This window comes from Canis lupus, chromosome 24 (assembly GCF_003254725.2).
Source record: "Canis lupus dingo isolate Sandy chromosome 24, ASM325472v2, whole genome shotgun sequence".
Classification (NCBI taxonomy): domain Eukaryota; kingdom Metazoa; phylum Chordata; class Mammalia; order Carnivora; family Canidae; genus Canis; species Canis lupus.
The window spans coordinates 23,577,696-23,600,428 of NC_064266.1; the positions used below are offsets into that span (position 1 = coordinate 23,577,696).

At 36.9% G+C, this 22,733-nt stretch overlaps 1 protein-coding gene across 6 annotated transcripts in view; it reads left to right on the forward strand.

The window, feature by feature from the left end:
• Window positions 1-22,733, forward strand: part of ITCH (itchy E3 ubiquitin protein ligase) — a 152,475-nt gene that overhangs the window by 55,586 nt on the left and 74,156 nt on the right. For 5 of the 6 annotated variants that reach the window (XM_049100537.1, XM_025469781.3, XM_025469778.3 and 2 more), the window contains 3 exons: window positions 7,811-7,952; window positions 12,778-12,902; window positions 13,928-14,065. In XM_049100537.1, coding sequence (XP_048956494.1) covers window positions 7,811-7,952; window positions 12,778-12,902; window positions 13,928-14,065 — 405 coding nt within the window. The remainder of the gene's footprint in view (window positions 1-7,810; window positions 7,953-12,777; window positions 12,903-13,927; window positions 14,066-22,733) is intronic. The other variant, XM_025469782.1, reaches the window with a different exon arrangement.

Genomic DNA, 22,733 nt, shown 5'->3' on the forward strand with positions numbered 1-22,733 from the left:
GCCAACCAGGCAGGCGCTCTTATTTTCTTACTTCTTTTCTGACATACACGTGAACATACATACATTTGTTTATAATATATATATTGGCTAATTGGTCATCCTCACCTGCTTAAGTGAGGGCAAATAAGAAATTTATTTCAGAGAAACCGCACTTTTTTTGTAAGCTATGACAAAACAGAATTAAAAAATTCATAGTGCTGTTTGTTGATAAATGGATAAATTAATTTAGAACTTGGACATATGTTTTTTTAAAAATATTTTTATTTATTTATTCATAGAGAGACAGAGAGAGAGAGAGAGAGGCAGAGACACAGGCAGAGGGAGAAGCAGGCTCCATGCAGGGAACCTGACATGGGACTCCATCCCAGGTCTCCAGGGTCACACCCCAGGCTGCAGGCAGCGCTAAACCGCTGCACCACCGGGGCTGCCCTTGGACATATGTTTTAATTTCACTGAATTCTTTATATGAGTATCAAAGAAAAGCCTGCACCACCTTTCCTTTTTAAAATAAAAAAAAAAGATTTTATTTATTTGACAGAGCAAACAAGGGGAGCAGCAGCAAGGGAGAAGCAGGCTTCCTGCTGAGCAGGGGGTGGGGCTTGGAGTTTGGTGCCAGGACTCCCCTGGGGTCGTGACCTGAGCCACCCATGTGCCCCTGGTGTCACTTTTCCTTTTCAGCATTTACATGAATAAAAAAAAGTGTAGTACTGGTGCATTAGTAACACATTTTTTGTTTTAAAGATTTATATATATGAGAGAGTGACAGGGAGCCTGGCAAAGGGAGATGGAGAGAGAGATAATCTCAAGCAGATGCTCTGCCGAGCTCAGAGCCTGATCCCAGGACCCTGAGATCATTACCTGAGCCGAAATCAAGAGTTGGAAGCTTAGCGGAGACACCCAGGGACCTTGCATTAGTAACTCCTCCTATAACTTTAATCTAATTTATGGAAATAACCCGAGTAACCATCTAACTGAATCTTTTTTTAAAGATGTTGTTTGTTTATTCATGAGAGGCAGAGAGAGAGAGGCAGAGACATAGGCAGAGGGAGAAGCAGGCTCCTCACAGGGAGCCCGATGCAGGACTCAATCCCAGAACCCCGGGATCACACCCTGAACCAAAGACAGATGCTCAATTGCTGAGCCACCCAGGCATCCCTAGCTGTTTGAATTTGAGTTGACTAAGAAAGATTGTCTTTTGTGCTACTCTCACATGGATCTAGGTAATTCATTGAGGTAGTTGCTTTGGGAACTTCTGTTAGCTTAAATGATCAGTTCACATTTTAATTGAACATTATTATTGAATGTCTCTGTATTGGGCAATAGCTTTCCTGTGTAGTTTATAAAATAGATGTAAAAATTATAGCAGAAAATAATAAATACTCTCAAATGCTTTGACTAGTGTGCCATTAAAGCTTCTACAGTTAAACTTTTAGGGAGGACATCTAATCCCCGAGCCCCAGTTTTAGTCAAGAAATCTATATGACTCCCATCTTCAGGAGAGTTAATGACCCTGGATTTTAGTCTTGGTTCTGATAATTTAATAGTTCTATAACTTTGTGCTTGTCACTAATATCTTTGAGCCTGTTTCCTTAGCTGTGAACTAAGGATGTTAACATCTTTGTTATTTGGTTTTTGGGAGACAGTGTATATGAGTTGGAAAACTCCAAAATACTGTAGAAGTATAGATTAATTCGCTTTCCCCTAATTCCTTATTTCTTTCTCCTTCTAGGATTATTCATGTCTAATTTAATATCTTAACAGCAGTCTAAGCTTTAAGCCTTTCATAAAGTTGTTTGGTTATTTTACATTATTTTTATCATTCTAATTTTTAAAAAATATTTTTTATTCATTTGAGAGAGAGTGCAGGCGAGAGCATGAGCTGGTGGAAGGATCAGAGGGAAAGGGAAAAGCAGACTCCCTACTGATCAGGGAGTCTGACTCAGGGCCACCCAAGACTCTGGGATCATGACCTTAACTGAGACATCCTGGCACCCCTCATTCTAACTTTCTTAATATTAAAAAAAAAATAGTCAGAATTAATTTTCTGAATAATTAGGTAAAGAATAATTTTCTTTACCTCTTTGTCCTTCATCCTTCACATCCCTGTCCATCACAGATTATACTGATTTTTACAGTTGGATTTTTTTTGGTTATCTACTCTTTTCTCTAATCCTATGACTTGGTCCCTTACCTTAGACACAAATGTCTGTCTTTAGCCATTTCCTGTTTAGTTATGCTTTACACATAACCTCAGCTATTATTCTGAATTCATCTGTTTTTTTTTTTTTTTTATTTGATGCTTGTATTATACTATGTGGGCAAAATAAGTAACTTTGGTATTTCCTAGAACTTTCTTAGCCTCAAACTTTACTTAGAACTGATCATTTGAATTGGAAAAACCATCTTGATTTTATTATTAATTGGAATCAAATAACACTACACTTTCCAAAATTTACTAGAAGTTTGTAATCTCTGATTGCTTGGGTACTAGGAAGGCCCTTTTTACTTAAAATTTAAACTTCAGAGTTTATATGAAATTCTGTCTAGCTAACACATAGTTTTGCCATAGAGGCCTCTTGTGGCCTTTTATGACTGACCACAAAGTTAGCCCTTGCCTAACTGGTTTTATTTCCTATTAGCTCATACTGCACCCTACTTGTTTTTCCTTGTTCACTGTTGCCTCTCAGTTCCCAGAATAGGTTGGAATAAACTAAGGACTCATTTTAATTTCTTTAGATCTAAATTGTTGGGGCTCTTGGGTGGCACAGTTGGTTAAGCTCCAGCTCTTGGTTTCAGCTCAGGTCATGATCTCGAGCCCTGTGTCAGACTCCATGCTCAGTGGAGAGTCTGCTGGGGATTCTCTCTCCCTCTCCCTCTACCTCCCACCCCAAATAAATAAGTAAATCTTAAAAAAAATAATAAATTGTCCAAGTTTTTTGTACTGGAGAGTTAGGATGAAGAACCAAAGTCAGGTCAAAGCATTGATCTTCAGAAAGGATCAGAAGAACATGAATAAATTTTAAATTTTGTAAAGAAGTTTTTTATTTATTTAAGTAATCTCTATACCTCATGTGCAGCTCGAACTCACAACCCCAACATCAAGAGTTGCATATTCTTCTGACTGAAGCCCCAGGAGAACATTAATATATACCGCAAAACTATATGCAATAGATACTGTATGTGTATGTAACAATAAAGCAGGGAAACTTTTGTACCATGACAAATCATTTGGTTCTACAGATAGGTTAAATATCTCTCACATTTAACTTACTAAATGCTATAGGAATTATAAAGACTGTCTCTATCCTTGTCATACAGGGATTATAGGGTGAGTTAAAGTAAAAAACAGTAAATTTACTGAAAACTAAGGATGAAAAAACTGTAGAAACCATATGTAAATATGAAAATGCAGTTGAAACATAGAGGCAGGAGGGCAGCCCCGGTGGCGCAGCGGTTTAGCGCTGCCTGCAGCCCAGGGTGTGATCCTAGAGACCTGGGATCGAGTCCCACGTCAGGCTCCCTGCATGAAGCCTGCTTCTCCCTCTGCCTGTGTCTCTGCCTCTCTCTCTGTGTCTCTCATGAATAAATAAGTAAAATCTAAAAAAACAAAACAAAACAAACAAAACATAGAGGCAGGAACAATTTAACTTCTTAGGTTTAAGAAGCATTGGATCAAAGAAAAGGGGTCATTTATTTCTCAAGAAGTAGGATTTTATTGGGTAAAATGGAAGAAGGATCATTGTGAGTAGATCATCCAGAGTAGCACATGAAAGTGCACAGCCCCTGTTAGGGATAGCAAATAGCTAAGGGTGGTTAGAATACCAGGGGACTGGATGGGATTTGGTATAGGAGGGGGCTGAAAAGGTATGTAACAATGTAAAATGCCCCAGAGTTTAAATTTCATTTTGCAGGCATTAGAGAAGTGCTTGAAAAATGTTGACACCACATCTGTTTTAGGAAGATAATTCTAGAAGTTGTGAGGGGTTGCGGATGTGAGGTTAAAAACAAAGAATTATCAGAGACCTTTGCAATAGCCCAGATAACAGATAATACTGACATTTTTTGATTCCCTGCCTTACAGTTTACTGTTTATATTCTTCTAATTTACTATAGGAATTTAAATTTCAGGAAGTAGTAAACAATCTATTTTCTAATATTAGGGCTATAACCAAAATTTTATGCAATCTAAACTGAGATTTGGTAGGGCACCTGGGTGGCTGAATGGTTGAGCATCTGCCTTTGGCTCCGGATGTTATCCCCGGGTCTTGGGATCGAGTCCTGCATCAGGCTCCCTGCGAGGAGCCTGCTTCTCCCTCTGTCTATGTCTCTGCCTTTCTCTGTCTCTCATGAATAAATAAATAAACAAACAGATTTGAGCACTTAATTTCTCTTGTTCAGTCTTTACAAGTGACCCTTCAGCAAACTTTTAAGTTCTGTTGAGTTTGTCTTTTTATGTGTAAAAATTAAGATGATAATACCTATCTCACAGAATTGTCTTGAGTATTGAGATGACAATGTGTAAATGCCAGATACCGAGCAAACACTAACAGTTGGTGTTAGTTTCTTTTACCCCTTTTATTTTCCTATTTGAAGTTTCCTAAATTGGTTTCTAACAGGGTTGGGTAGGATTATTTAGCCAAATAACTTTCAAAATTTTGAATCCTAAAATACCACTGAGGGCAGATCATTTTCTTCCTGTGATGCCTAAACTGCTTTGTTCTAGATTTAGTGAGTATTCAGAGGGTCATTAGAGCCCCTGAAATACACTGGTGGGCTTTGCATAATTGTTCAGGTTGTTTCACCTTTTCTCAGACCAGAAATTTTTTTTTTTTAATTTTTATTTATTCATGATAGGCACACAGTGAGAGAGAGAGAGAGGCAGAGACACAGGCAGAGGGAGAAGCAGGCTCCATGCACCGGAAGCCTGATGTGGGATTTGATCCCACATCTCCAGGATCGCGCCCTGGGCCAAAGGCGCGCCAAACCGCTGCGCCACCCAGGGATTCCTCAGACCAGAAATGTATTAAAAATAAGGGTTTTATATTTTTTCTATGGCAATCCTGTGATTGAATTTTGCTCTGTATTAAGATATTAGAACTTTATGGTATGTATTAATCAGATATGTCTGGTCCCCATTTGAATATTTTCTGTTCTGAAAAAGACTTATTAGTGTTTATGCTTAGATGTCTCAAATTTTATACATTCAGTATAATACTCTTGATTTCTTCTTGCCCATGCCACCCCCTCAAATTTGTTTCCCATATCTTTTTCATCTTTTTAGATGACACTATCTTCTATCCAGTTACTCATGCTTGGAACTTGAGAATTATCCTTGCTGCTTCTTTTCCCCAACTTCTTCGTGTAATCTAATCCTATTGGTTCTCCTTAGAAAATAATCCTCTCCATATCCATGTTCACTACCCTGTCCAAACCACTGTCGTCTCTTGAGTAGATGACTACAGTAGTCTTTTTAACTCCTACTTTTGTTTCCCTTTCAAATTATTTTTCCCAAAGCAGTTTCAGAATGATCTTTTAGTATTAATCTGATCATTACTGTATTCTCAGTGCCCTAAATAATACCTGATATATGTATGTAGTAGGCGCTCAGTAAATTTGTTGAAGAACACTCTTTTACTTAAAATTCCTTGGTGGCTCCTTACTGCCTATTTCAATAATATCTCTTGCAGCTCTTCTTTTTCTTTCATTGACAGATACTCTTTGACACTGCATATTGATTTCAAATCTGACTGAACTTTATTATACCAAGTGTTTCAAAATAATGATGAAGTTCCAATTTGTAGAATATGCATGTATTGATGGAGTAGTAACCCTGTAATTGGCTTCATACTACAAAAAAAAAAAATGCATATAAGTACCAAAGGACAGAAATATGTGATATTTTGAAGTCAAGAGATTCACGGCTGCTACCTGGGACTGGACCTGCTAGGATGCCTAGACTGTCTGTGCTTTGGACTATATTTGAGCTCCTTGGGTAGCTGTTATACAGACTCCTCTAGCAACTCTAAGGGCCCCTTAACCTTGATGGGCACTGGCATTCTCTGTGGTTTGCTACTGGAATAGATACCCAGGTGGTAGAATATTTCCATGACTGTGGTCATCTCATTTATAGGGGAGCAATGAGTTCTCACTTGTGGGAAGTATGAGATGCTCTGCTAAATTCGAATCTACTTGTTACACCTTCCAAAGGGCTTGCATAAGGTTATTTTTTGGCAAAGGTAACTTACAGGTGAAGATGTCAGTTATCTTAAGATGCACTTTGTAAAAAGTTCTTGTTAATATGAGATATATGAGGTGCTAAAAATAATCCTACTTTATAACTCTTTTCCTCTGATGGCTTTCCAGCATGCTTAGAATAAAATCAAAGTTGCTTATCTGGGCTTACAAAGCTAAATGAGATCTCACCTCATTTACAGTACTTCCCTGTTGCAGCTATATTTTCCTCAGATATGCCAGCTTTTTTGCTTCTCTCTGCATCGCTCTCTTCTCACTTCAATCTTCTCCTGGTTGCTCCTTGTTATTTAGAAGTTTGCTTAAAAGTGCTTCCTCAGGGGCACCTGGATGGTTCATTGGTTGAGCAGCTGCCTTTGGCTCAGGGCATGATCCTGGGTCCTGGGATTGAGTCCCGCATTGGGCTCCCCATGGGGAACCTGCTTCTCCCTCTGCCTGTGTCTCTGTCTCTCTCTCCGTATCTCTCATGAATGAATAAATAAAATCTTGAATAAAAGGTTTTAAAAGTACTTTCTCAGAGGCCTTTTTTACTACCAAATCATATTCTGCCTTATTAGCCTGTTTTTCAGCACAAGGACTTTAGGATATTATCTCCCTGAGAACCAGTCTTTTCTATACTGTAAACTATTTTATTTACAGTTTATTTTTTAAGTTTTATTCTTTTAAAAAGATTTTATTTATTCATGAGAGAGAGAGAGAGAGAGGTAGAGACACAGGCAGAGGGAGAAGCAGGCTCCATGCAGGGAGCCCGACGTGGGACTTGATCCCGAACTCCAGGATCACGCCCTGGGCCAAAGGCAGGTGCTTAACTGCTGAGCCACCAGGGATTCCCAACAGTTTATTTTTTTAAAGGTTTTATTTATTCATGAGAGACACAGAGAGAGGCAGAGACACAGGCAGAGGGAGAAGCAGGCTCCATGCGGGAAGCCCAATGCAGGGCTTGATACCGGGACTCCGGATCATGCCCTGAACCGAAGGCAAACGCTTAACCGCTGAGCCACCCAGGCATCCCTCTGTTTACAGTTTATTTTTTTATTTTAATTTATTTTTTAAAGATTTTATTTATTTATTCATGAGAGACAGAGAGAGAGAGGCAGAGACACAGGCAGAGGGAGAAGCAGGCTCCATGCACGGAGCCCGACGTGGGACTCGATCCCCGGTCTCCAGGATCAGGCCCTGGGCTGAAGGCAGGCGCTAAACCGCTGAGCCATCCGGGCTGCCCTGTTTACAGTTTAGAGCAATATCTGATACATCGTAGGCATTCAGATACTTGTTGATGTGCTTTATGATTGACATTAGAGTTCTGAGACTATTTGATACTGATGTTGGGGGTCTATTAATAGTAATTTGGGTGGATGATACGGAGGAATTACTGTGTTTATTTACTAGGATGGGAGGAAATAGAAAGGTCATGAGTGAATAAAATTAGTAAATATTTTTAAAGGAAAACTGCCCCTCTAAGTGAAAGTAATACTGTTCTGTGTAACCTTTATGAAATTAAATTGATTTGAAGGATGAACATCTTGAATATTTAAATATTTTTACCTTTTCTTTTGCCTAGTCATTTCAGCAAAACTTAAAGAAAATAAAAAGAATTGGTTTGGACCAAGCCCTTATGTGGAAGTCACAGTAGATGGACAGTCAAAGAAGACAGAAAAATGCAACAATACGAACAGTCCCAAATGGAAGCAACCCCTTACAGTGTAGGTTTGAATATATTTTCTATAGTATATTTAGTTTAGTAGGTGAATAGAAATGAAGCTTTGAAAATTTTTCACTTGTTTTCTTTGCTCCTCCTCCTCTTTCATGTGTTTTTTTTTTTCTACCCCTATTCTAGGACTCCTTTCTTTAGTCCCCTTTTTGTTTCTCTTTAAATACTTGTTTTTCTTTTTCTTTTTTTTTTTGAAGATTTATTTATTTATGATAGACACACACACACACACACACACACACACACACACACACACACACAGAGGCAGAGACACAGGCAGAGGGAGAAGCAGGCTCCATGCTGGGAGCCTGATGTGGGACTCGATCCCGGGACTCCAGGATCGCGCCCTGGGCCAAAGGCAGGCACCAAACCGCTGAGCCACCCAGAGATCCTGATACTTGTTTTTCCAGTCTCTCCTTTATCTTCTCTAGTTTAGTTGATGATGGTATCATTATTGCTACTGAACAGTATCTGGAGAGCCCATTGTCATGGGCCTAGAAAGAGTCTTAGCAGCTATTTCCTTAAATTAGCATTTAAGTACAGAGCTATGAGTAGCTCACTTTATTTATTTATTTTTTAAAAAGATTTTATTCATTCATTCATTCATTCATTCATCCATTCATGAGAGACACAGAGAGAGAGGCAGAGACACAGGCAGAGGGAGAAGCAGGCTCCATCCAGGGAGCCCGACGCAGGAATTGATCCCGGTCTCCATGATCACGCCCCGGGCTGAAGGCAGCGCCAAACCGCTGAGCACCCCCTGTGCTGCCCTCACTTAATTTTTTTAGTTTAATTTTTAAAAATAGTTTTGTTTTTGTGTTTTTAATTCCAATGCCCACATAGAACCTACACAAAGGCTTTTATTCCTTTTAAAAAACAGACACTTTATTCTATAACTCTGTTTTTATACTGTACATAGCATGGTTATCTCTGCATATATATAGATCTAACATACCTCATGTAGTTGCATAATATTCCTTAATAAGAATGAGTTATCATTTATTTTACTAGTTCCCCGATCACTTGGTTTCTAACGTTGTGTTATTATACATCATTGCAGTATACATCCACATGCCTGTGTCAGTATGTTGGTGTTTTTATCTGTAGAATGAATTCATAGAAGTAGCAGATAGCTCAGTTTTTAACACTTACTGACAAAGCCCCACATATTCATACTGAACACTCACTGAAGAGAATTATAGATTAATTTTAACATTTTTACTAAAATGGAAGAAAACATGATTTATCAACAAGTGGATTTCATTTTCTTTTTAAGATTTTTTTTTTATTTATTCATGAGAGACACGGAGAGATAGAGAAGCAGAGACATAGAGGGAGAAGCAGGCTTCATGCAGAGAGCCCCGTGTGGGACTTGATCCTAGGATCCCAGGATCACGCCCTGAACTGAAGGCAGACGCTCAACTGCTGAGCCTCCCAGGCATCCCAACAAGTGGATTTCAAAACAATATAACATATTTAATGAAGGGACCAACTATATTAAAATGTAGTTCAAAATATAACTGGTTGTTACCATATAAAATACACAGGGATTATTTTTATTACCTAACATTTGGAATTCTTGCATTTTTTTTCCTTAGAGAAATAAACCAGTGACTAAAGAAAAGTTTTATTTATAAATGAGATGAGATATTTGAAACTATATTCTTTTCACACAGTACATGCATATGTGTATAGTTACTTATTCCTAATGAATGACAAAATAATCTGGATATACCTAAATTGTTCTTTAACATGAATTTTGGATTTCTAGGGTATCTTGATGTACTTGATGATGATTTTGAGCAAATGAGTAAAAATAAGTATCATTCTAATGTTTTTCATCTGTATTTATTTCAACAAAGTTTCTTACAGTATTTTTTGTGATCTGTTAGAGATTGTATCTAAATTTCAAATTATATGAATAAAATTTTTTTTGAAAAGCAAATGAAGTCTATAAAAGTTCATGACCTCCATAATGACTAGAGATGTTCAGCAGAATTGACTGAGTATTAATACTGAGTATTGACTGAATATTCATCTAGTTTCTCCCAGCTGCTAGCTCTGTTCACTAGATGTATACTTTGAGGCTCTTAAGCTGATAATGATATGAACTCCTTAGCTATTTATAAAGAAACAAAGAGAAAGAAAGAAAGATAAATTGAAAGGTTTTTATTCATCCATTCATGAGAGATGCAAAGACATAGGCACAGGGAGAAGCAGGCTCCCTCTGGGTAGCCCAACGTGGTACTCGATCCGGGACTCTGGGAGCACACCTTGAGTCAAAGGCAGATGCTCAACCCTGAGCCAGCCTGGTGTCCCTGATTCCTTAGTGATTTAAAAGTCAAGAAAAAAGAAACTCTCTTTGTCGTCTCTTATGATAGTGCTGTTGTTGAGCCCAGATGTTTGGGGGAATACATAGCTCAAGTTTTGAATTTTTAAAAAAGATTTTATTTATTTATTCACGAGAGACAGAGAGAGAAACAGACAGACAGAGGGAGAAGCAGGCTCCTTATGGGAGCCTGATGCAGGACTCGATCCCTGGATCTGGGATCACGCCCTGAACTGAAGGCAGATGCTCAACTGCTGAGCCACCCAGCCGTCCCAAGTTCTGAATTTTTAAGTTGCAACAGATTGGTCTGCAATTTTAACATGACTTCCATTGCAGACATTTTCTCTAGAATTGAAATAATTCAGAAAAGATTATCTTTGACAGTATGCTTTATCCTCTCTCAAAGTAAAAGTAATAATTTCTTTTATTCTGTCCCCATTATGATTTCTCAAATGAGTAATAGAAAAAGAAATGTTTTCTTGATATGTACAGTATGTTCTCCTGAACATAACATCTCAGAATTTTTTTTAAATTTTTTTTAAAATTTATTTATGATAGTCACAGAGAGAGAGAGAGAGAGGCAGAGACATAGGCAGAGGGAGAAGCAGGCTCCATGCACCGGGAGCCCGACGTGGGATTCTATCCCGGGTCTCCAGGATCGCGCCCTGGGCCAAAGGCAGGCGCTAAACCGCTGCGCCACCCAGGGATCCCAACATCTCAGAATTTTTTTTTTTTTAAATCTTTTTTATTTTATTTATTTATGATAGTCACATAGAGAGAGAGAGAGAGAGGCAGAGACATAGGCAGAGGGAGAAGCAGGCTCCATGCACCGGGAGCCTGACGTGGGATTCGATCCCGGGTCTCCAGGATCGCGCCCTGGGCCAAAGGCAGGCGCCAAACCGCTGCGCCACCCAGGGATCCCAACATCTCAGAATTTTAAAGAGAAAGAATACCTTGTCCTTCCCCACCCCTCGGAAGAAGAGGCAGTGTTAAGATAAAATTTTTTTAGTTTGTTTAAACTTAAAATGATGGTAGAAATGTGATGATGAGAGGAATAGGCATAGGTAGACTTCTGAGAAAGAGTTTATTCCCCAAATTTGATCACCTTTTAGAACGAGATATAGAGAAATTCAAGTTTTTCTAGAATTTTTCTTTATAGCATTGAGTGGTACTATGGCAGAAAATATAGTATTCCTATTTTTCTAATTGATGTCTCTGAAATACTTTGTATACAGTTTATTGCAAATTCAAATTTCCCAAAATTTGTTTTGGAAATTATCATTACAGATAGTTTTTTGTTGTTGTTTGGTTTTTGTTTTTTTGTTTTAGAGAGGGAGAGAAAATTGGGGGAGAGAGGGGCAAGAGAGAGAGGGAGAAAGAGAATCTTGACACGAGTGTGGAGCCTAACATGTGGCTCAGTGTCATAACCCTGAGATCATGACCTGAGCTGATGAAATCAAGAATGGGAACACTTAAACAACTGAGTCACCCAGGTGCTTTTATTTTTTTATTTTTTTATTTGTTTTTAGATTTTATTTATACATGACAGACACAGAGAGGCAGAGACAGAAGTAGAGAGAAGCAGGCTCCATGCAGGGAGCCCCATGTGGGACTCGATCCTGGGTCTCCAGGATCAGGCCCTGGGCTGAAGGTGGCGCCAAACCACTGAGCCACCCAGGCGCTTTTAGATAGTATTCTTTATTGGCATTTGGCAAGGTCTGAGTGAGTCTGTATTTGACAATTATTGCGGACGCTTTACTTCTAGCAGTGTGAAACTTAGGGTATCTAATACAATCCTCAAATCATATAGCTGATTGCGATGCTGGGCCATTTCCTTAACTTCTTTGAATAGCAGTTTCTGTATCTGAGGATGGGAGTGGTAATTTCCATTTCTTAGGGTTGCTGTGAAAATGAAATCATATAACCTTAGGCTCACCATACTACCTGACCTAAAGTAAGGATTTAATTTATAAATTAACTTTTTTATATTACTAAAGTAAAACTAGATTTCTAACAGTTTGTAGCACGATTAGCAGTTCTACTCTTATTGATGATACATGCATGAAGTTGCCCTTGTAGTTCAAATACAAATGAAAATGACCATGCGATTGTGTAGCATTTAGATTTTTTTTTTTAAGATTTTATTTATTTATTCACAAGAGACACACACAGAGAGAGGCAGAGACATAGGCAGAGGGAGGAGAAGTAGGCTCCATGCAGGAAGCCCGATATTGGGACTGGATCCTGGGATTCCAGGATCACCCCCTGAGCTGAAGGCAGAACTCAACCACTGAGCCACCCAGGCATCCTGCATTTAGGTATTTTCCATAAGATTATAGAAAATGGGCAATATTGGTTGTAGAGTAAACTGTAAGGGCTACAGTTAAAAGATTTTAGTCATTAAAATTTAATTGTAATTTACTTAAGATTCCATTGTGGTATTTTAATGAAAATAATACGTATTTTTTTTACCTTTCTTCACTTTTAGTATCGTCACCCCTGTGAGTAAATTACATTTTCGTGTGTGGAGTCACCAGACACTGAAATCTGATGTTTTGTTGGGAACTGCTGCATTAGATATCTTTGAAACCTTAAAGTCAAACAACATGAAACGTATGTATGTAAAAGTAAAGAAATTGCGCTAGGCTGTTTGTTTTTCTGTATGAAATTCATGTGTAAAAGATGCAGAATGACTGTTCACTATTTGTTTTTGAGTTTATTTGGTTATAATATTAACGAGAAAAATCTTGAACTATTTATTTAAAGCATTCTGAGTAATCTTGGTTTAGCAAATTCATTTTTGACCCAATATTTTAAATAAATTTAGTAAATAGATACTTATTAGAATACTATATACTTAATTTTAGAAAACTAAAAAATATAGAGCAGAGGTGAAGGGAAAATTAATCTCATTTCAGAGACAAATGTGGTTAATATTTTGGCAGATTTTCTTCTCAAATGCTTATTTTTAAAATTTCCTAATTTTAAAAGGCTGTGGTTTTATTTGTGTGTATATATAAAATATAGAAAAACTTGATACATGCTTGTTTTGATTAGTATAATCATGATTTTAAAACAGGTATTTTCCCACCTGTTGACTCTCTCAAACATATTTCTTAATTTTTTTAAAACATATTTCTTAAATCTCATTTAAGAGATATAATCCTTTCTTTCTTTCTTTTTTTTCTTTTTTTTTTTTTTTTAAAGTAGGTTCCACACCACTGTGGAAACCATCATGACCCTGAGCTTAAGACCTGAGCTGAGATCAAGAGTTGGACACTTAACCGACTGAACAACTCAGGCACCCCAAGATATGATTCATTCTTAAGTTATATGTTTTTATGCAATAAAATTCAGGCATATATTGCTAAATAATCCTGCTGGCTTATTTTATGCAAGGATGGGATGAATATAACAAATGAGATGGTTGAGCTGTTTAGTATTTTACATTACAGATATTAAGCATTAGCAAATTTTGATCTATTTTTAAATGTTTTGTGTCAAAAGGCCTGAAACCTCAGTGAAGTATACTAAAAACAATTTATAAACACAAAAATGTTAAGTTTTCCGACATTATTTTTAACAGTAAAGATGACTTAAAAGTGACCATTTTGTTCTGGAATTATATTCTCTTACAGTTGAGGAAGTAGTTGTGACTTTACAGCTTGTAGGTGACAAAGAGCCAACAGAGACAATAGGAGACTTGTCTGTCTGTCTTGATGGGCTGCAGTTAGAGTCTGAAGTTGTTACCAATGGTGAAACTACATGTTCAGAAAGTAAGTAATTACTTTTTCTATAGGCTCTTTAATGATTCTTACAGTAGCCACCATAGAATGCTGTATGTAACTATTGCTATTCTTTTCCACCTTAAAGAAATTATTTCCATTTTAAAAAGAGACATTAATTTTTAAAAAACTTTTAGTGCATTGTTTATGTGAATAAAACATTTTTCTATAGGTTGAAAAGCTAGCCCATGAAAATTGAATCACCGTTAACTGTGTAATGAATTGATTTATAAAGTATTTATTTTGTAGGCTAATGATGACAGTTAATATTACTTCTGATGCCACACCCTTCCAGTGCCAGTGGCAGACACAGTTTGCCTGTAGCAGTATCTGGTTTAGTTTAAATTTGGCTTGAAATCCTTCTTAGTACTTTGTTGTTGTTGTTTTTTTTTTTTTTTTTTAATTTTTATTTATTTATGATAGTCACAGAGAGAGAGAGAGAGAGAGAGGCAGAGACACAGGCAGAGGGAGAAGCAGGCTCCATGCACCGGGAGCCCGATGTGGGATTCGATCCCAGGTCTCCAGGATCGCACCCTAGGCCGAAGGCAGGCGCCAAACCGCTGCGCCACCTAGGGATCCCACTTTGTTGTTTTTTTAAAATTTATTTTAATTTTTAAATTTTTTCCTTCTTAGTACTTTGTAATCCTGCTTAATACTGTACCAGACTGCCAATACAGGCTGAAGTCCATTTGCCATTCCTTTGCCATTTCTGTAGGCTACATTTACGAAGGTGTCTTGGTGTTACAATAATGACAAAATCAATCATTATATGTATGCCAATATATCTTACAATTTATGATTGGTTTTTGCTAAAGGGAATAACAAATATGAACTGTAATTGAAAGAAGTTTGGCACGTGAATTAGTGCCTAGGTAGCTAGTATGCTTAAAACTTCTTAGTGGATTCCTTTTAGATAATTCCATTACTTACTAATGTGCTAAGTGTATTTTCACTTTGAAATGTAGATTTTAGAGGCCTCAAGACAGCAGATTAATGGTTTCCTTGATTAGTCTGACAAAGTTCTTTTTGTGTACTTAGAAATTATATTATGAAACATTTTGCACTTGTCAAGTGCTGTTATTTTTCTGTTTCTGCTTTGGAAGACTTTCTACTTTTAACTTAATACCTTTTTAATTTCTTTTTAAGATTTTATTTTTATTTATTTATTCATGAGAGAGACACAGAGAGAAGCAGGCAGAGACATACGCAGAGGGAGAAGCAGGCTCCACGCAGGGAGCCTGATGTGGGACTCGATCCCGGGACCATGGGATCACGTCCTGAGCTGAAGGCAGATGCTCAACTCCTGAGCCACCCAGGCATCCCAACTTAATACCTTTTTTTAATAGCAGACCTTCAAGATGGTCCCGGTGGTATTTTTTAGATTGGTTCTTTGAGGTTAATGGAGGTGGAGAGAAATTTCTGAAATGGTTATACTATACTGCTTCAGAGTTGACAAGTTCATTTTCATTGACTACCATTCACAGGAACTCTAAATAGTCAAAGTTTTTATACATTATAATTCTGAAAGATAATATACAAGTTAAATTTTATTGTTAAATTGCTTTTAACTCACTATTTATAGCTTCCCAGGTTTTTTTTAATCCCCTACAAGTTGAAATTATTACTAATACAGAATGTTTAATAATTAACAAAGCATATCAGTCTTCTGTTTCAGAGTAAAATCTTAGCTGCATATTCATGTTTATGACTTTATCGCCCACAAAAGTGAACATTTGTATGTCACCAATTTTTTACTCAGATAGGAAAATAATTGATAGAATTTAACCTGATAATTTGAAGTAAAGAGAGATTTTCAGTTGGAAAGTCACAATGGATTTTAAGATTGGAGTTGCCAAATAGCTGCCATTTTTTGGATGCTTGCCATGTGCCAACCACTATGTTGATGTGTTTACATATACACTCATTTAACCATCATAACTTTTTTTTTCCCTAAGATTTTATTTATTTATTCATGAGTGACACACAGAGAGAGGCAGAGACATAGTTAGAGGGAGAAGTAGGCTCCCTAACAGAGAGCCTGATGTGGAACGCAGTCCCAGGACCCCAGAATCACGACCTGAGCCAAAGGCTGATGCTCAACCACTGAGCCACCCAGGCACCCCAATCATCATAGCTTTGTAAGGCCTAACCTGTGTTTTGCATATAAGGAAAATGAGGTTCTGATGATTTAAATAGTAAGCCCAATATCACACCAACTAGTATGATGCGGAGTCACGACTAAAACACAGATATCCGTTGATGTTTCCTATTCTTCCTAATGCATTATTGGTTTCACATGAGAAAATCTAGAAACTTTGAATCAAATGATGAGTCGTAAGCAATCAAAATCAAATTCAGTTCATAAGCATGTTTGTTGGGAACTATACTTTTATTGTTCTTTGGTTCCACCTCTGTAACTTTAACTACAAGCTAGAAATAAAAATTAGAGTTTAGCGCTAAAATAGAATTTCTAGCACCTGCAATTGTTTGGTAAGAACTGGGGGGATGAGGGAGATTGCTTTTGTATTCTAATAATTTTCTACTGTTAAAAGATTTTTTTTATTTTTATTTTTATTTTTTTAAAAAGATTTTTAGATTATCTTTTTTTCCCCTGAGAATGTTAGTTGTTTTTTTTTTTTTTAATGTTTTTTTAAAGAAAGATTTTATTTTAAGTAATCTCTGCACCCAGAATGGGGCTTGAACTTACAACCCTGAGAACAAGAGTCTTATGCTTTACTGACTGAGCCAGCCAGGAGCCCTAGTTAGAAGTTTTTTTGTGGAAGATCACATAAAATGGTTCTTAGAAGAATTTGTTCTTATAGATGTAAATTCTTTCGGTTAATTTTTAAATAATATTATAAAAAGAAATCACTGTCTGAATTTTAGTATCAAAAGTCACCAAATAAGGACACGTAGGTGGCTCAGTGGTTGAGCATCTGTCTTTGGCTCAGATTGTGATCCTGGGGTCCTGGGATCGAGTCCCGCATCAGGCTCCCTGCATGGAGCCTTCTCCCTCTGCCTATGTCTCAGCCTCATTCTGTGTGTCTCTCATGAATAAATAAATAAAATCTTAAAAAAAAAAAGTCACCAAATAATAACTTGCTATGTATTTAGATTATTTAGATATGCTGTGAAGGCTGGTTTTCCTGGTAAGACAGTATTATCTTTTTGGGTACTTAGAAATTTTTGGTTCATTTCTTTTCTGGATAAATATTTTTTTTCTTTTTTAAATTTCAGATTTTTAGAAAGATTTTTTTTTTTTTTTTTAATTTGGCAGGGAAGGGGCAGAGGGAGAGAAAGTCTCAAGCAGACTCTGCACCAATCTCGGAGCCCCATCTCATGACCCTGAGATCACAACCTAAGCCAAAACCAAGAGTTGGATGCTTAACCAGCTATGCTACCTAGGCACCCTTGGTGGATAAATTTTCTAAAAATGGCAGTTATATAAGTAAACATTTTTCAAGTGAAGTAAAATTTACCCAGCATGTTTGTTTTTTCTTCCCACTTATCTTCAAGCTTCATTTGAAAATTATAGAGCTTTATATCCCCACCCTACCTTCCCAACCCCACCTCTGGCTTGGAGAACAAGTTTAATATGTAAATAAGTTTTAGTTGTAGTTGTCATATTTTATTTGATATTTTTTCTTATTTCTCTGGTTTAGAAAATAACTTCATAGTTTGCTCTGGTGTTTTCCTCTACCCAAGTGCAGTTAATAGGCTTTTATGAACCTCTGGAAGAATCCTTTATTTAGTTAGACTTAATTGTTTTAGCACTCAGATCTAAATTAACTTAAATTGAGTGTAGGCAGTTGCTCATATCTGCGGGAACTGCCCATTCATCTATTTTTACCTCTTAGGCTGCTGGTGGTGGTGGATTATTAGTTTAACACCTGTCTTCCCACATACACCACTGAAAAGTTTTACTGTCAAAGACATTATTTTTCCTAAAGACAAATAAAAATCTGTTTTACTTAAATTCATGATTATAAAATAGAAACATACTCTTGTAAGATTTTTATCTTTACTGTGTATACTCTTGGTGTATTTAAAGTTATTTTAGGGATGGCTTTTGGCACATTTCATTTGGTTTCATTCCATTTTGACTTTATCTCACTTTCTTGCATTAGATTCTCAGTTTTGTGGGTTTTTAAAATTTTAATGTAAATAGCTATTTTTATATCAATATATCTTCTATGTTTTTTACCAGTATAATAAATGCTAACAAACTAGCTTAAATTGTTTTGCTTTACTATTTGAAATTACTAGATCTCAGTGGGGTTTGGGTACCTGCTAAGTATTTCATGGAGAGAAACTTATTTGACTTATCTTTGAGTGCTTTTCTATGTATGCTCAGAAAGTTTACTTTCCTCAAAAAGCCAAGAAAACTTTCCACTAGTTTAACTTTAAAATCCAAGTATTGAGGGAAGCCTGGGTGGCTCAGTGGTTTAGCGCCACCTTCAGCCCAGGGCGTGATCCCGGAGACCTGGGATCAAGTTTCGCATCAGGCTCCCTGCATGGAGCCTGCTTCTGTCTCTGCCTGTTCTCTGCCTCTCTCTCTCTCTCTCTCTCTCTCTCTCTCTCTCTCTCTCTCTCTCTCTCATGAATAAATAAATAAATTTGTAAAAAAAAAAAAATCCAAATATTGAATCAGCAGAAGAGGATAATAAAGAGATAAATCTTACTCTCCTCCCAGTCTCCCCCGTGAGTGTCTCATTAGATGAACCCAGTGCAAGCCAGAGCCAAAGAAGCCAATTAGTGGTTAATATATTCCTTGCAGGTTTCCCTCTGTGGGGCACAGAGCAGGAAGAGAAGGCTGGAGAGTGATGTCCACTGCTCTCCTCTCTTCCCTTTTTTTTTTCTTCTGTAAAAGCATACAGCCAGAGTAGTTTTGTGAAAACACGAGACAGACCTTGTCAGATGCCTGCTCCAAGCTCCTAGTGATTTTCTGTAGCACCTTAAGAGCCTACAAGGCCTGTGTGGCCCCATCTCCAAAACTCTTCTACTTTGATGGCCTCATCTCTTCTAATTCTTTCATGCAGTTTTTTTGAGTGACATTACTCTCCTTGTGGTTCTTGAACACTCCAGGAACATGGCTGCTTTAAGACCATTACAGTTTCCTTCTGTCAGCTTGAGCTCCCTCCCTTCTTTCAGTATTCCCTGTGATTCACTTTAGGATTTACTTAGACATTACCCTCTCTGCGAAGTCTTTTCTGGCCATCTGTCTAATGTTTCGGCAGCCTTCTCATCAAGTCCTGATTCAGTTTTCTTCATAGAAAATTTCTATTTTACATCCTATTTCTGTCTTCTATTATATTTTACATTATATATAATGTTAATATATTTAGTTTAATGTGAGCTCCATGAGGATAGGGATTGTTTTTATTTCCCTGTGTTTAGATCAGGACTGACACAAATAGATGCTTAATAAATATTTAAAATAAATAAAGCTAAAAAAGATGTCATTCTTCTTTTCCTATAATAAAATATTTGGAACCCTGAAAAACAAAAAAGTCCAAGTATTAAGGCTATAATATGGTCATTGTTGGATTAGAGTAAGATTTTGCTGTATTTTTTGTCCATTTTTATAATTTACAAAGCACTTTTTATAATCTCATATTACATTATTATATAAAACATATCATATATAACATATTCTTATATTTAATATATGTAATATATAAACCAGAATAATAGAATTATTCATGCATGAACTACCACACAGCTTAGAAATTAGCACATTAACAATATCATTGCACCTATGTATTTTCCTCCATATAGCATTCGTTATCTTTCCCTTACAGATAATCACTACGCGAATTTTGAATTTATTATTTCCTTGCTTAAGTTTTCTTAAGGATTTATTATTATTATTATTATTATTAAATAGTTTATTTATTCCAGAGAGAGAGAGAGGCAGAGACACAGGCAGAGGGAGAAGCAGGCTCCATGCAGGGAGCCCGACGTGGGACTTGATCCCAGGTTTCCAGGATCAGGCCCTGGGCTGAAGGCGGCACTAAACTGCTGAGCCACCAGGGCTGCCCTTAAAAGATTGATTGATTGATTCATTCATTCATTCATTCTTGAGAGACAGAGAGAAAGGCAGCGACACAGGCAGAGAAGCAGGCTCCATGCAGGGAGCCTGATGTGGGACTCAGTCCCGGGACCCCAGGATCACACCCTGAGCCAATGGCAGGCACTAAACCGCTGAGCCACAGAGGGATCCCCAAGATTTATTATTTTTAAGTAATCTCTACACCCATGTGAGGCTCAGACTTACAACCCTGAGATCAGGAGTCGAATGTTCTACCAACTGAGCCAGCCAGGTATCCCTAAAAAAATTATTTTTAATAAATATGCATATCCCTAAACAGTGTATTACTTGTCCTTTTTCTTGAGCTCTATGAATATAGATTTTGCCTTTTAAGATTTATCCATATTACTATATCTGTAACTTATTTCCATTGCTGTATGACAATCTGTTAAGGGAATATACCATAGTTTATCCATTTTTACGTCAAAAGACACTTGGTTTCTTTCCAGTTTTTGCCATTATGAAAGAAAGTCATTGAATATTTCTGCATTTATACATTTATGTGTCCCCTGAGGAGTTGTTGGTACATATTGCTATGTGCAATTTCAGCTTTACAGCATTTATTGTTTCATCAAGTGTGAGCCATTTTTAAATTGTGATTCTTTTAATTGAGGTGAAATTTACACAACATACAATTAACCTTAATAAACAATTCAGTAGCATTTAGTATATTCATAGTGATAGTATCCACCACCTCTAATTTTAACACTTTGTCATCAATCCAGAAAAACAAACTGTTGTCCGTTCTATAATCACTCCTCATCCCTCCAATTCCCAATCACCTGGTCACCACTAATCTGCTTTCTGTCTCTTGATTTGCCTATTCTGAGTATATCATAAAGAAGGAATCATATAGTACATGACCTTTTGTGTCTGGATTCTTAGCATTTTGTTTTTGAGGTTTATCTAAGTTGAAGCATATAGCAGTACTTCCTTTTTTGTGGCTGAATAATATCCCGTTGTATGTATATGCCACAATTTGTTTTTCTTTCATTTACTGATGGACATGTGACTTATTTTTCCACTTTTTGCCTATTAATGAGTCATAAGTAATGATGCTGTAAATATTTGTGTACAGTTTTCTTTGTGCACATGTTTTCATTTTTTTTTTCACTTCTTTTGGATATATTCCTAGGAATGGAATTGCTGGTGCTTGTTTGATAGTTTCTTGTTCTTTGCTTGTTAATTTTCTTTTGATACAGTTTTTTAATCTCCATTTGAAAATTCCAATATAAAAAAATTCCAATTATCAGAAATCTTTGGGGATATGTTTTATGTCTCTCCTTCATTGAGGCTTGTTTTCTTACACATTTGCTACTCTCTGATTGCCAGTTTATTTTTTATCACAATCTGTGGGGATCCTAGGGGCCTAAATTGGGGATTAATTGCCCCAGAAAAAGTTTCTTTTGCTTCTGCTAGTGCAGGGTATGCTGCATACCTGGCAGCACTTCAGCTGCCTTACAGAATTCCAAGCCTTAGTTTCTCTCTCTCTCTCCTTTTTAAAAAGAGTTTATTTATTTATTCATGAGATAGGCAGAGGAAGAGTCCTGGACTCAATCCCAGGACCCGGGATCAGGACTTGAGCCAAAGGCAGATGCTCAACCACTGAGCAACCCATGTGCCCCTTGAGCATTTGTTGCTGATCCACCTAGAGCTGATAATAGCCATCAGGATAACCCTTTTTTATTTTTCATATTTGCTTACTGCATCCTGTTCCTCCTCTAGTATCAGTTCATTTGTTTGTTTTGCTTTTGAGATTGCTAGGCACCCAGGAAATAGAACGAGTGAAATTGCTTCATCTATCAGCTAGTTATTTTGTGGCAGGAAAACTCTTTTGAGTAGCTCACTGAATAGAAGAGATCTTTGTAGATCTTCCAAAGTGTCCTGTGGGTAAAATGTGTGCATTTAGAAATATGATCCTTTTTTTATTGAGGAAATTTGGAGTAGGAATACTTTAAAAGGACAATACATATGTAAAATGTAGACTTTAAGTATGGTCATTGTTTCCTTCCTGGACATTCATTATTAAGTGTCAGATAATTTTGTGTCTTTTTAAAAAACTATTCTCTGGAAGCACAGGATTAGATCTATTTAATTTATGCTATACATTTCATAGTTAAGGCTTTACCTGTGTATTGAAGTGAAATAAAAGATTGAAAAAAATGGCCGTTGTCTGTACTTACTGATGAAATCTAATTTTTGAGAAACAAATAATAGCTAATATTTATGGAATGCTTATGTGCAAGGGACTGTTCTAAATATTTATGCTTAATCTTCAGAACTAGTCTATGAAGTAGGTGTCCTTTTTGTCCCTATTTTATATGTGAGATAAAAGGCACAGGAAAATCAGGTGTACTTTTCTAAGGTCCTGAAGTTAGCACATGATGAAGCTACAATAACAGACCCAGGCAGCCTGACCTCAGAGTCCGTGTGATTAAATACTATGCTTCTCTGTAATAAATGAAAAAGTTTAGAAGTGGTACTTATTGGTAGATTTAAGCCATCCCAAATGGCTTTCTTAATTTTTGAGAAAAGTGGGATACTAATTGACTGATTTTAGTAACTTAT